General features: G+C 40.1%; 2 protein-coding genes across 20 annotated transcripts in view; one reads left to right on the top strand and one right to left on the bottom strand.

Annotated features, from left to right (window-relative positions):
* The window catches only part of LOC6535695 (dystrophin), a 141,240-nt gene that overhangs the window by 101,204 nt on the left and 24,706 nt on the right, over window positions 1-15,330 (bottom strand). For 15 of the 19 annotated variants that reach the window (XR_005561425.2, XM_039375212.2, XM_039375210.1 and 12 more), the window contains 9 exons: window positions 15,243-15,330; window positions 12,866-13,915; window positions 12,542-12,774; window positions 11,975-12,136; window positions 11,754-11,913; window positions 9,606-9,701; window positions 9,408-9,540; window positions 3,648-3,811; window positions 3,452-3,557 (listed from right to left, as the gene is read on the bottom strand). Coding sequence is in view for 18 of the 19 variants with exons in the window: in XM_039375212.2 (XP_039231146.1) it covers window positions 3,452-3,557; window positions 3,648-3,811; window positions 9,408-9,540; window positions 9,606-9,701; window positions 11,754-11,913; window positions 11,975-12,136; window positions 12,542-12,774; window positions 12,866-13,915; window positions 15,243-15,330 (2,192 nt within the window). In the remaining variant the exon portion in view is untranslated. The remainder of the gene's footprint in view (window positions 1-3,451; window positions 3,558-3,647; window positions 3,812-9,407; window positions 9,541-9,605; window positions 9,702-11,753; window positions 11,914-11,974; window positions 12,137-12,541; window positions 12,775-12,865; window positions 13,916-15,242) is intronic. The other 4 variants (XM_039375206.2, XM_039375207.2, XM_039375208.2 and 1 more) reach the window with 1 other exon arrangement.
* Window positions 6,733-8,272, top strand: LOC6535696. Its single transcript, XM_002096288.4, has 2 exons — window positions 6,733-7,252; window positions 7,409-8,272. The coding sequence occupies exons 1-2, from the start codon at window positions 6,860-6,862 to the stop codon at window positions 8,084-8,086; spliced, it is 1,071 nt and encodes a 356-aa protein (XP_002096324.1). The 5' UTR covers window positions 6,733-6,859; the 3' UTR covers window positions 8,087-8,272.

Below are 15,330 nucleotides of genomic sequence, written 5' to 3'. Positions count from 1 at the left end.
AGCGAAAATAACTTACAGGGTTGAAAGGCTAAAAACGCTCAAAAGCCGGAGCTAAAAGTCTAACAACCATGACAATAATTTCACTTAATGCTTACTTAAATCCCTCGAACGAGCGTGGAAAATAGGGCGTACCGGGTGCCTTTGTGTCATAAAGGTCTGAGGTTAAGCAGCCATAGGAGAGGCTCTGTTTCACTTCACTTTTTCGAGTAATTAAGAAAAGAAACAAGACGCGGAAAGGCGAACTCAGCGGATGGCGACTTTGAATACCCTCAACCTAATTAATAAGTACTCAAAGAGAAATAAATATTAATGATGAATATTAGTGGCCACACTCAACTATTTGAGCTACTTATTATTAGCTCTTAAAGCCCACATCTTTAAAATATAGCAACAAAGATGTGATATTATTCTCTTTTAAATTTATATGGTATGACTTTTTAATATACAGTAAAGGTTCCTAATTCCCGGCAGTTTAGAAAGTTACTGATTGAGAATGGCTTTTCAACATACTATACATTTACAAAATATTTTAATTTAATATTATATATTATTACATATTATATGCAAGTAAAGCCTTGTATTTTGTATTTTCATGTTAATGCCAGTAATATTTTATTATCGAAATGGTGTAATCATTACCACTTCCAAAAGTCAATTAGTAAATTCATCTTTATTTTTCAAACAACTTTTTTCGACTGTACGAGCTGAGGGAGCTTGCACTTTAAAGCAGAGTAGCAAAAGCAACGAACTTCTTGAAAGCGCAGACACATGCCAGGAAGCTATGCCAAACCATTGAAAAGAAAGCGCTCGACTGGGGGAGAACCAACTTTGGATAAGGAAGGGTTTTTGCGAATGCGAAGGAGGGGGTGAACTGCCTTATTTGAGGGATGGGCGGTACAAGAGAGGCATGCCTATTAAAGCGTGTAATGGCGTGAAGCGGGCGTGTGGAGCGCCAAAACAAGGAAGGGGTCTGGGGTGGGTGGTCTGTGAAGTTGAAGGCGTTTGCGAGGCGAAAGGCTGCAATTAAAGGCAATTTGGGCGCGAGAAAGGGGGAAGCGGGTCATAATGTGGGTGGGTCGTCACTGAGCCTGTGCTTGGCCAGCTGAGTGCGTTGTCCTTTCAGATAGTATGCTCGCAGCTGGGTTGTTGGTGTTGAACTGTTGCGGCAGTTGTTGGCCAAGTTGCAGCAACAGCCGCTGCACTGAAATTGCATGTCAAAGACAGATTTACGAGCCAACCTCAACGCACACACACACACGTACACCTATTCGTCCGCCCCCATCCGGGGGGGCGGGGAATTTTATTTATGATAAGGACTTTGGGGTCATTTGGGTTGGCGAAAAGTTTGTGCGACTTCTGGCCCTAAAAAGAAGGGAAGGAGAAGCGAAAATAAGGTGCAGCTAGACGGAGAAAAAGGAAAGAGACAAACCGCCGAGATAATGAATAATAGTTTAATTAAGCCCCACTTTACGAAATACGTAATTAATTGGAGCTCTTTGCTTCATTTCCAACCACTTTTACAGATAATAAACTAGGCCTGGCTGCGAACAGTTTTTCGTGGAAATCCTAAACGTTGTTTGAAAAGCAAATTGAAATACAATGCTGCCCCAATGGTCATATTTTTAGCTTGGCTCTTAGCCAAACTTAGGTGGAGGCAACTTTGAAACATCCAACAACTGGAAAATACTCTATATTACTATATTACTCCATCTATTCTGTAGATAAGTAAACTCAAATACAAAAAATTAAGTATTCAAATTAATTATAATAGATGTAATTGTAAATAACCCCAATTTAAAAACACATAAGTACAAAAATCAGAATGATACTAAATAGGCTTCTTGTAATATTGGGTAATATTTTAAATAATCTTTTAGAAAACTGTAGCTATGCATCCTAAATAAGAGCAAAATTATAATGAGTTTTTTCCTATTTAATAGTAATAAAATATGTGAAACTGCACACACACAGCTTTGCAAAGCTCAAAAAGCAAAATACACTCGGTGCAAGCAACTGTTGGCATCTCCATTACAAAAGGCCCAAACAGACACACACATATACACACTCGCAGAGGCAAGCATACACTTATAACAGGAAAAAAACAAGGCAGAAATGCACGTACAAATGGCCGAGATGAGAGAACGTGGCCGACAAGTTACAAATGTTTATGACAAACCAAACATCATAATAATGTGTAACAAGCAGTGCAGGCAACTCCTAGCTCATCAGGCTCCACCAGCTCCCAACACCCCCTGGAAATGTAGCCCAGAGAGCATGAAAATATTTCAGTTAGCATCCTGCTGGCTGGATATTTTCCCATTTTCCCCGCCGGCTGCCTCGCTTGTCAATTAAATGTCAACTGGCATAAATGTTGCATGCCGCTTGCTCAACTGCCACATTAAAATTCCGCAGAGAAAAAGGCAACGAAAAGCAGAAGAGTGAATGAGACTGAGAGTTTTCTCTCGAAACTGCGCTCTCCAAAAGCGTGTGCTCTTAATTCAGTGGCTGTCAAACTGCAGGACTCACCCCGACCTAAAAGTATGCAATCATTTGTTTAACAAGCAAGCGGAACTCTCTTTTGTCAACCACCTTTATACTTCTCTGGTCTCTGTGTGAGTATTTATTCGTGACATTGCAATGTATTGTTTTGAGTCAGTCAGATTAAAGAGAACTTTTTCGAATTGAAACAAACTGAAACAAACTGGCTACCGAGGTTCACGGCCCCTTTATGCAAATGTTGACAGTCCTTTAACCACACTGCCTCCTTTTTTCTCGCCCGGATCCCCTTCGAAAACATTCCCCTGACTGAGTTAGCAATTTTAAGTGGCCATCCGTTGGCGTCTGTTGCTGTTCGGTACAAAACTCATATGTCTCGCTTTTCCCTTCCCGCTTTTCCATTTCCACTCGGCCCCTACCCACATACTTGCATGCATTTTGTCTCGACCGGCGGAAATTTGTTTGCACCGAAGTAATTTCTGGATTTCGTAGCGGGGGGTTTTCGAAAAAGGAAATGGATCCGTGTTGCACAGCTATCAGCCGTATGCAATCCCCTTGGCAGCGGAGACAGAATGGCTAACAAGGCCTAATGAAATTTCCATATGTGAGCCAATTTGCAAAATTTCATTCAAAAATTAATGAAGATTCGAAAATACACTCACGAATGGGCAAGATGAAAATTGGGTCCCATCTATGCTTTGATGAAATAATTACTTTAAAGCAGAGTTGTGTGGCAAGTAGTCATTGTGATTTAAATAGTTTGCTAATAAATCTTAAGTCTATTTATACACATTTAAAATCTAAAATAAAGCAAATATGTTTATACTCGTACATAGTAGGTACAAAAGAACAGGGCACCAGATTGATGTTCACCAGTAAAGTCACGACCGTAATCGTGAGAGCGCCATACTAATCTCAATATATTCAGGACCCCCATAGTTCTTAAAGGACTCACCTTTCTCCTGCAGTTGCTGCCGTTTTACGTCGCCTTTGAGCACTTCCGCTGTGTGAACCAGTTCGTTAAGCTGCGGCTTTTTCATTTTCAATTCACGCAGGACTTTCTGCGAACAGGAGATATGATGTGAGAAAATGGGTGAGAATATGGGTGTGCGCCAGAGCGGGTGTGTTGTACGGTATTTCATGTGACGCACCTCTTGCTTCTCGATGGCCAGTCGCACTGCATCGCCATCGTCGACGAGCACGCTCTGTATCTTGATCATGTTTTGTTCCCAAGTCAGCCAGTCGGAAATTTGCAGCACCGACTTATCGAAGCTGCCGGCCAACGCTCCAGTACCACTCGGCTCGTTATTGTACTCTGCAAAGAAAAAATGGGACAAATTGAAATGGGATTGAAAAAAAGGGGAACGAGCGCGGGAAAGGACTTTTTGCTAATTAGCCTGTCCTTTCAAACAGACCCACACAATCCTGTGTGTCGCTGCTGCTGATGGGGCTGCTCATTAAACAGCACCAGTTGTGGTTTTGACTGTGACCCGACTGACCACTGCTGGCATTGGTGGCATACTTATTGGGGTCACTGTAGCTTCATATTGAATTATGTATTTTCTTTTTCATCCATCCATTTTTCTTTACTTCTGGTGTTGCTTGCCACTCGTCTCTCGACTTTGTTGCACATTTCAGCAAGGGGCAAGTAAATGAAAAACTATTTCAATGAAGCAAAAGTTTCGAGTATCTTGGTTGATGGTAGTACAATGGTATAAAACGAAAACGCACAAGCAAAGTTTTATAAATAATTTGCATTTTATAAATTAAATCTCCGGGGCTTTTAAATAGTTGCAATATTAAAGAGTGCTTTCGAATTTAAAAACCAAGACATATGGCTTACCATTTGGTTATTTTATAGTTCTAAAATATAGTATTTTCTGGGGAACATTATGAAACCTATATTCGCCAACTTCAAAATCTAACTGATGTCAATGAACGGAAATTACAATGAAGTAAGCTTGCAAAGTGCATCGCAAAATAATATTATTTTAACCCTGGACCTTAGTGGGTTTCCCTTACCTTTTTTTAGCTTTTCCTCAACTTTTTCCATTAAATGACAATTTTCAATTGAAAGCCATCAAAGCAAACCATGGTGCAAATATTTCAGAACTCGAAGAAGTAAAGGAGAAACACTTGAAATACTTGAGAGAAAGAGTAGAAAGGAAATGTAAAGAAAAGCTTAAGTAGGCGCAGAGCAAAGGAACCGAAAGGCGACTGAAAAAGTGGGCAGGTGGGCGGAAATGGGCGTCCTTCTGACAGTTATGAAAGTTTCTCTAGGCCTGAGTTTGCCAATAATCCGGGAAAACAAAACCAAAACAAACTAAGGTGAAAAAGGAAGGACACGTTGGATTTTTTTCTGCTTGTCTGCTATTTTGGTTTGTAGTTTGCAGTGTCCCTCGCAGGATTAGGCCGGTCTGCAAGGACAGGGGATTTACGCGACAAATGCCAAGTCCAAGGAGGACAACTAACACTGCCCTGGCCACCAGCGGGATTCAGGACATGGGACATGGGACACGGAACGCAGGCCGCGTCAAATTGTGGCGTCTGAAAGCATTTGCAGTGAGTGAGCGACTGAATGAATGAGAGTTCCAAACTCACAAGAAGCTGTTAGGCAAATATATGCACTGTGAAAAAGATTGCAAAAGACAGCCCACACAATACGATTTATAGATATATTTGAAATTTAGGAAAAGGTTTTACTTATCAAGCTGTATGGCAAAGTATGTAATGATGGGAAATCTCTTGATAATCAAACACATTTAATTCTCTGCCAAAGAAACGGAAGCTCATTTAATGATGTATATTTTTTTGCTGTGCATATTTTCCCTTGGAATGGAATAAAAAAATGGGAACCAGAAAGCAATAATAACATAGCTGACAACCACACACATGGGCGGAAAACACGGTGAAGTAGCAGTGAAACACGTTAAGTGTAAAATTTCTTTTCACTCATTCTGATGAATGTTTCAGGTAGGCTCCACATACACAAACCCCTTTAGCTTTGTGCCGTGCCATTCACGGGACAGGTGCAAAGTGGTAGAAAATAAAATATAAAGAATAAAAAACAAAAAAATGCACCGAAAAGGGAAAGAGCTGATAACATTCCCTCCATTTTTTTTCCTCCTACGCGCCCGACTTCTTTCGTTAAAAGTAAACGGGCTCTACCAGAAAATGTCATAATTCATTAAAAGCCAAAGAAAGCGTGAAATTCTGGGCTCCTTTCCCATTCTCCCTTTCAGTTGTCACTCAACTGAGGAGCGTCCTCTTTTTTCCTCAGTCAAGGAAAGACCAGAAAGGACTTTAAGACAGACACACTAACATCTAAGCAAACAGAAAAGTCGTTTTAAAGTTTTCATTTTAAGTGATGGATGACCTTGATGGGCTTTAATTTGTTGTTTATATTTTGGGAAATGGTTAATCTTATCTTATATAGCACCTTGAAAATTTATAAAGTAATATTATTTAGTTGTTAAAAATCCACAGATATTAGTAGACTTGATTTTTGCCACTAATTTTTTAAGTTGTATATATTTGAAATGCGTTTTTTCCATTTAAATTGTGTGCGGTTACATTAGGCCATGTTGTTTTAATATTTTATTTTTTTGAGTTGAAGAGCGTTAATTTACACTGCGGTTTTAAAATGTTTTATTTTTTTATCGTATTGCATTAAAAGTATCACTTCCACATTAAAGGGTTTTTTACTTCCTTGCCGCTGAACGATTTATTTTCAAATGTTTCCTTCTTTGTGCCCAACAGCTGATTAAAACGGTCAAATCAAATAAAGCGTCAAAAAGCTCAGGACTAATTCTAAAAAAGCTTTAGCAAAGCGAGAAGTTCCGTAAATTAACCCAGCAAAGCTTAAAAGTAAGGTAAATAAATGTAGAATTGCATTTCTTTAAATCTTACCCTACGATTGCACAAAAAAATCAATTTTAGTTTTAAAAGGTAAAGCTGTTTAATTTATCATTAAAAAATAATAATTAGTATTAGGCGTAAATAAAATATATTTGGATAAATATTTACGATGAAATCTTTTACCCTATAAACAAAGTTGTCTACATTCATTCATACACATATAACTTTGAGCGCCATCTATAGTTATTGCGGAACACCAATATTAGTTTGGCAGCAACCAGCATTTGTCGAGCTTAGCAAACAAGGCTTTCAAACTATAGTGTTGGGCATTTTTTGCAGCTCCATTTATATCAAAACAAGTAAGAAGAAACTCATCCAATTATCATACTGATTTTTGTCATGATTTGTTTTTAAAAAACCATATACTCAAAAAATAAAAAGAAAATCAGTTGAAAAATAAAACAAATTACTATAAAAAAACGTTTACCAAAAAAAACACAAAGCCATGCGAAATTGGAAGAAAGAACCGTACAAAGATGATAAAAGTGGAACTAGGAGGCTGAACAACACAATTGTCGAACCCTCGAGTATCATCGACAAGGAATTTCCTATTTTTCTGAGGATACCCAAGCTAAAATTCAAAACCACGGATCCCTTACCCATCTCTTCCAGGGACTATGGGTTAATGAAGTCCTCTAATAAGTCATCTACTCCATATCCTCGTGCGGAGCAAGGAGTGGATGCCAACTTACTAAAGGCTCGCCTCAAAATGCGTAGTGATTCTGAGAATAAAAACCATTCCGGGTTGCACAAGAAAAAACCGGAAAAGCTGGAAGATGGAAGCCCAAGTATCAGCGATGCAAGCTCTCATTGGACGAAACCCACGAATAAATCGAAGGTAATGTTTGCATGATTCCAATCAAAATTAAGATTTTTTTTAGCACATTTTAGCAGTATTGTTTAAAATAATTTGCGAATTCAGTTCATATGACTTTCCATTGCCAATTGTTTACTGTCCTTAAAATCTGTCTTCTGAACTCTACTTTTACTTTAGCTGTCCGTCACCGTAATTCGTCGGCAATCGCTGACTAAGAATATCCGGGATATAGTTTCCGTTGGAACTCCGCATCCCAAAAAGGGCGTGGCCTTGAATGCCAAGGTACTTGACAGGCGGCTGACCGATTTAGGCGATCTAATAAAGAAAACAAACGATTTGAGCGAACAGTCAATGGTAAACTGCGTTAAGCCGAAGGGGCCAAAAGCGAAAAGAAGGGTTCTTCTGGCAACGCCCGTCGAAAGCCGAGAATCGGAGATTTCGTCCGGAGCATCGCCAGATGGAGAAGTGGTCGGTGGGAGTGTTACCCAGGCCGACTACGACGCCACGTTGGGCTCGATTATAGGGGAATTGCAGGACCCGCAGCTGAGTTTCGCAGAGCGACGAAGGATTTCCCAGGAGGGTGAGTACACCATTGCGAAAAACGGTCGGAAAATGAGCGATGTGATGATGGCGGTTCCATCAGCGGATGAAGAGGTTTTCGACAATAGTGTGCATTTCGCAGAGAAAGCCAGTTTGGAGATTGAGAAGTTTATGAGATCCCAAGGCCTGGTGAAGATATCCAACGATCAGGTTACCATGACCAGAAATCTTACACGTGCATCGGCACAGCTAAGCCAGGTGGGTTCCCCTTATGGAAAGCCCGTAACTTCTGGTCACGAGAGGGATTTCTTGTAGCTTAGCTAGCACGATTGCCAAAGGATGAGAGTCTTCTTTATCTGCAGCACTCCTGCTAGTTAGAGGTACAAGACTTCGTTGTGGTGTCAGAATTGTTCAACACTTTGGATTTTGTATTATGTAAATTGGCGTCGAATTCTTAAAACATATTTAAGATATTGGAATAAAACAAGGGTATTCAATTAATTAATAGAAACTCCATAATACAATCGAAATTTATACATGTAAAACGATTTGAGAAAAGTGAAAGTTTCCTTCCTTAACATAGCCACAAAAACCCAAGTAGCAGGCATGCGAAATATGTATTCAACAACATATGTCTGCATCTGTTATGGAATCCAGAAAGGGGGTCTACAAAATGGGAAACATGGGAAGGCCACCCACCTCCCATTGGGTAAGTCAACACCGAAAACATTCACATAAAATGTCAAAAGTGCCATTGACATGGCACATTTGGTATCTAGCTGCCCTTTTCCCTATAAAAACATAAACAAAAAACGGAAATGGTGTAGGAAAAAGCGGGAAACATGGATGTCCTTTGTATTTGTAGTTATTAAATGTACATAGACGAGTGTAACTTGCACCAAAGTGCAGTTTACGGAATTTTTCTTTGTAAGATGGACATCAAACTTTAAAACGCTAAATGTAAATCAACACATAGTTCACATGATAGTGCACATACACTAAATAAAATTACAATGAACAAAAACTAGTACGTGCTGTTTCAAGAGTTTTCGTTGTTTTGTTGGCCAAGAGGTTATTAAATTTCAGTAATGTGAACGATTGTGTGCAGTAATAAAACCTCAAATCATATCAATCGGGATTGGTTTATAAAAAAAATCTAAAATGCAATATAGGAATTTGTGTGTATTTTAAATTAAAAATAGAACGCTGCATATAATAATTAAATTCAAATATTTTATAATACGAGTACGGGAGGATATCATTTGAACAAGAATGTGATAGATTCACAACTTATTTGAAATTACATATTTAAACCCATTACTGTATAACATACTTTAAATTGATTATAGATAATTTGGTAAATGTCCTGTGCGTCAGCCCTCAAATAAATGCCTTCTAACAGGATGAACACTCCCGAAAAGTGCTCTTCCTTAAGTTTATCCACTAGACCAAGTCCACTTCGACAGCTTGTCTACATTTAAGCAGTCAACTCGAGTGTAAACCAAACAATTGAAGCCAATTCAACTTGCCGACAATCAACAAGAACATTACGAACCATTGGACAGGTTTGGATGCGATCTCTCTAAGCTCCCAAAATAAACGGAACTATTTCAAACAATTGAGTGGGCAAGCTTACCCGAACGACAGCTCATGGTGGCCGCACTGGATGCATCTGGACGCTCCATGCCATTGGAAATTCGGGGGCCATTTCTTAGTTCCGTCAACGAGAGCTCAATGGAATCCGCGTGAGCTATCAAATTGTTTTTCGTCTGCAAAATGGCAATGCATTCACTACGTAAGGGTTTTCAATGGGAAGCGAAGTGTGTGGGCAAACCTTTTCAATTTCGTTCATCATGAGGGGCGTGACCTTCGGCATCTGGGCGTTCTTGCCAATGGCGCTGACAATCACTTGCAAATCGTCGTGCCGCTCCTGCAATCAAAGTGGGAAGATGTATTAAAAAGTGCAAAAGGAAGTGAGTTTTAATATTAAAACGTATTAAACTGCAAATTGATTGGCCCTGCATATTTTTTCGGAATCTGCTTTACTTTATTAAATGACATTTTGTCATTGTCCATGAAGCTCTTAAAATTCTCTTGAGGTTACATGCAAGTGTGCATCGTTCAAGAACTATCTTCTACACATGCGTAGTTTAGCTTGTCAGCAAATCATATTTATTAGTTATTTTGAATTGTATTTATATTCAAGAAAATTCTACGTAAAATGGAGTGACTAACGGAATATAGGTAATTGAAATGAAAGCGAGGTGACGCAATTTTAAAAATTTAATTCAATTGGGAAACTTTGCATTACTGCATATCGACTGAAAATGAAATCGGCTTTAAGCGTCGAGCAAAAGCGCACTAAAGCAGGTATTAATGCATTCGATACTCTTGAGCTGGTGCAGCCGAAAAATAAATGGCAGTTCGAAGCGGAAACGGAAGCTGAACAAACACATACACTGGCGAGCGAAATGGCCACCGCTTGGGAGAGGAGCAGCCGACGGCGATTGGAATTCAATTTCAGCTGCAATCATGCAGGGACTCTTTTTCTCTCTTTTAGGGAAAGGAACAAATGAAGCTGGTCGAGGATGGGCGGAACGCAGGTGGCCGTGACTGGCGGCAGAAAACCCTACCACCTCTTGAACGGCGTTTGTCAACCAGCAAAATTGCATTTGTGGGTCGTGAATGCAGCGCGATGCAAACTGTTCTAGACGATCCGATTTTTGCTGTCAAAATTTCGCTTCGCGCCAAAATGAAATTTCCGCAAAATTTACAATCAATCACTGGGCCAACAAAGAAACGCCCGCAAACACATCGGAAAATTTGAAAAGATTTTAAAGCTCTGCAACCGCTTTGCAAACGAGACGGTTCGCTACTGAAGAGGCGCAAACAAAAATGAGGAAAAATAAAAACAAAAGTCCTCATCTCGCCGGCAAAGAGACGAATTTACATGTTTGCGCCTCTTCGAAATAAGTTTTTCCATTTTAAATCTACTTTTCAGCCCCAAAACTCTTCTCTCGGTATGTCTCTTCCCCTCTCTGAAAATACAAAATAATGTTTTCTATTTTTGATTTCATTTTTCGCTTTTTTGAATCGCTGGCGTTTGTCGCCATGCTTGCTGGTGCCATAAAATCAAACAAAAAACTGAATAAATAAAACATATAAAAATAAACAACAAATGATTGCAGTGATTAATGACTCTGTTGCCTAGGGATGGAACTTGTTGAAAATGATACATTTATTATACGAGTATGCTGCGGAGCTGGTGGCAAACAGTTTTACTTCTTCCTAGTTTAAATGAATGGGCACGTACATATGTGAAATGGGACTTTCTCAAAAAGTTGTATTTATACCTACAGAAACTTTTTCTTATACAAGTTTTTTAAGTTACACTTATTGGATACAAAGAATACAAAACAAAGAATTAAAGTCTGAACCAAAATGGATTTGAGCCCAATAACAAATATCACTTGTCATTAAAACATTTCATGTTTAAATACATCATTATGTTTAAACTTTAAAGGAACAAGTTCATAATTTAATAGAACATGACAACTATCATATCGTCCAACCCTTCAGAACAGACAGCATCCGCAACAAAATGAGCTGCAGCTCAGGAAAGAACTCTTAAAATTTCTCTTACTCCTATGATCTCTTCTGACCCACTAAATACTACGAATCAGATCCACCGCCCAACTGCATGCAGATGTGTAACTGTGTCAGGCGTGTTTATTTTTGGGTCTTCTAATGGACCCATTTAGCTGTGGTGGCCACTGCCTGTAGATTTCTAGATGTGTGCATCGAAATTCTCAAGAGGGCAATTAACTTGCGGCCAGAGACGAGCGAATATCGCCGGAAAATGTGACGCTGTCTTCAAAAGGTTCACGTACATGACTAATTGCGGCGATTAAATGAATGTGATTTAATTGTAGTTTGGACAGGTAATTTAGCTTTTATATTGCCATAACTCATTCGCACTCACGTTGATATCCTCCATGCGCTTCTCAAGATCGCTGCTAGACTTTAGATCCACAGTCTTCTCTATAAGAACGTTGATGCGACGCAGTCCCTTGGTGACCAGTTCCTCGATGTTCACACTGTCGAGTGGAGGAGCTGGCGTCCCACTTCCCGAGGTATTGGATCTATGGTAATTGAACGAAATAAGTGAATGGAAACTACAGAAGTCTGTGGATGGTGTCATACGTAGCTTGCTGCACTTCTCGAAACTGTTCCCTCAATATTATTTGGGTGCGCATGACCAGGCGGGAAATGCTGCCCTGTCTTCCATGGGTTTCCAGTACCAAGGAGTCTCCCTGGGATATCAAGGTGGCTGCATCGGGAGCTATTAGGAGCCTCAGATCCTCTCTGCAATATTTTATTTAATGAGGTCACATGTTTAAGATAATACACAACCTATGCTTATATTTGTAATATTTAGGTAAAAGCTACGTTTTTAATTTCTACTACAAAGTATAGGTCACACGGACTTTACAGTTTTTTGTTTTCTCATCCTTATGCTAATTTCCATTTATAATATTAAATCAAGCTTATGAACAAGTTTTCAACGTTCTTACCTAGCACAAAATAAGAAAAAAGTTTACTTTCAGAGTGACCAGCTTGGCGTAATTTTTATATGACTTGGTATTTTAGACCAAGTGTGAACATGCGAAAAATTTAAATGCTCTTTTGATGACTTTTTAGTGGCTTACTTAAAAGACTTTAATTTTAAATCTTAAACTGAAGAATGCAACAATGTTTTCTAAGCCTTACGCTTCGCTTTCGTGACACTGTTCAATCTTGGCCTTCGTAAGCTTCAACTTGTAGATCATCTGCTTGGCCTGCTTATCGAACTCTCGGACACGATCATCCAGATTCTGGGGCAGCTGTTCGCTGAGCGGACTTTTGAGCGTTACATTCGAGTCATCCACCGGAGAAGGCATCGATTCTAGGACCTTGCTCAGGAAAGGATTGGGCTTTTTGGTGGAGGGCGTCTCAATGCGACTCTGTGTGGTTAGTTAAGAATAATATTTCTCGAGTTAGGGTTATTACTTTAAAACACACGGAGGAATTTGCCAGGGCATTCAACCAAATTACCGTATCACTATCGGAGTCAATGGTTGGTGTCATTTCCAGCGAGAAACGCGGTATATCCTCATCGTCGGAAAACACGAGAGGCTCAGCATCGAAACCGGATTCTTTGTCGGGACTATAGAAACTATCGCGACCGGGGGATTCGGGTTCCAGGGCATCTATTTCTGGCTGAAGCTGGCGCCAGCGCTTTGGTTTGGATACTTGCGCTGACCGGGGAGTATCCGGTGTTTTGGGTTCCTCCTCTTCGAAATCACGCAGGATATCGCGCTCATTAGCTACTCGTTTGCGTTTCTCATCGAAGGAGATGCGGTGCTTTTCCACCCTCAGGAACGGTGTGCTTGTATTTCCAGCCGAGGGACGTATGAGGTCCTCCTCCTGTTCCGCCGAGTCTTCATCGTTATCCGAAACCTTGGGCAGTGGAGCATCGTTCAGTGAGTGCTTGCTCCTCGACCGTCGCACCTCCTTGCCCTGACTATCAACTCTAACCGATGAGTCCGAGTCCTCGGAGAGATCTACAATCTGTACAGTCTCCACGTACTCGGGTACAAAGGGTTCCACACTCTCCAGGATATTGACGGTGTCCACGATTTCACCCTGCTGTGGTTCTAGATCAATATTCTGCACTGACATTTTATCGTTTTGGATGTTCTTCACCCTGATCTCCACAACTTGGGCGGGAGAACTTGGAGCCTTTCGCTTTGTTTTCGCCGGTTTAGGTGGTGGAGTCTTGGATACCTTCTCTGGATTAAGGGAAATCTGGGAGAACAGAGTACTGGACTCGGCCAGCCGGAATGTTTGAGGCGGGAGAAGATCCGGCAGGACTCCACCTGGCAGGTCGCCAACCGCTACCGTACTATTCTCCACACCCTTCGTTGGCGACTCAGAGGAACTGGTGGGTGCGGATGATGGGGACTCCCCTGATTGGGGTGTCCTGGCCCGTCGTTGACGCACTGTATCGCTGACTACTACTATTTCCGTGTCGTCATTTTCCGGAGAGCTCGTATTTCGAGCGGCAAGCGTTGTGGCTTCATTGAAACGGGTTTTCAGCACATCCTGAACAACAAATGCATAGTTTGGTGTAAATTACAAAGCTCTGTAGACTCTCAAAAACTAAACAAATGCATTTCTAAATGCATGAAGCCCATGAAGCCGGTATATAGGTATTTTTACATTTAGGTACATAGTCTCCATTAAAAAAGCAGTGGCCATTTTTTTATTAGCGTTGGTTGGTGGTGAGCGGTGGTAATTGGTGGACTTTTATATATATTTTTTGGTGGTGGTGGTGAGCGGTGGATTGGAAGGATTACTTTTTATATGTTGTTTTTGGGATGGTTTGGACATTTGACGCAGCCACAACCAATCGAACGCCACAACAACAATTAGGGGGGATTCAAGTATAAAACTTTACACATTAGATTTGGAAGCGTGAAAATGACACCAAAGTTAGACCCCGTAGAGCTCTAGTGATACGGTGATTTCTGGTTTTATTCAATATTTAAAATAATGGTTTATTCTCTAGCTGGGGTGATGTGGTAGATTTGATGGTTTGGCATTTGCATTTACCAGTACGGATAAATGTTGGTGGTTCTGGATTAGCTTTTGGTGGAAAGATTATTTAATGTTTTATGAAACTGGCAAAATAAAAATAATAATGGATTGAGTAAGTAAGTATGGTGGTGCGCATTATCAACAGAAGCAGTTGGTAGTGGGACATTTAAACATATAGGTTTCTGGATTTCTGATTGTTTTTTATAAAATGTATTAGTTTGTAGTCAATAAGAACTTAAATATGTATGTATTTATATATTTTGGCTTTATTTTGGCAAATTTAAAATTCAAAAGCCCACAATACTAAAAACGTATTTTAAAAGCAAATAGATTTATATATTTAAATGAGCTTTGGCACGACCCGTTATGTATATTTAATAAATACAGATTTTAAGCAATCTATTTCCAGTCCCAATTCGCCTGACTGCTGAGTACGATTTAAGGTTTACATCATTCCGCCTTAAATCAAACTGTACATTTTGATAAATCAAATGATGTCGAATCGATGATGTGAAACAGAAGGAGTAAAAGCAGAGGAAAATTGAAACTCAATTCCATTTGCTTCGAGTCGGGAGTCGGGCCCAAAGGTGTCCGAGTAGAATCAGCCTCAATGGAATGGGAAGTGTGGGGCGACTCCGATGTAAAAGCGAAATGTGAGGTAAGCAAATAAAGACAAAAACGAGTGTAAGCGAAAAACTGAAACCCGATAACAGAAAGCACAGAAAGAGGAAAGGATGGACCATGTATTATGTGCAGGTGGAAAGGACATTGTGGAAAGCGGAAAGGAAGCTATTGCGTAATTAAGAGGATTGGTTTGCTTGCTCCGACTCACCACGACAATTGCAATTACTTGCTGCTGCAATTTCTCAATTTCCGGATTCGAGGGCACATTTATCTCCTTCAGGTCGTGCTCCATTGCC

This window comes from Drosophila yakuba, chromosome 3R, assembly GCF_016746365.2.
Source record: "Drosophila yakuba strain Tai18E2 chromosome 3R, Prin_Dyak_Tai18E2_2.1, whole genome shotgun sequence".
NCBI classification, from domain to species: domain Eukaryota; kingdom Metazoa; phylum Arthropoda; class Insecta; order Diptera; family Drosophilidae; genus Drosophila; species Drosophila yakuba.
Note: the sequence above shows the minus strand (reverse complement) of the source record. Positions and strands in the feature narration are given on the sequence as shown.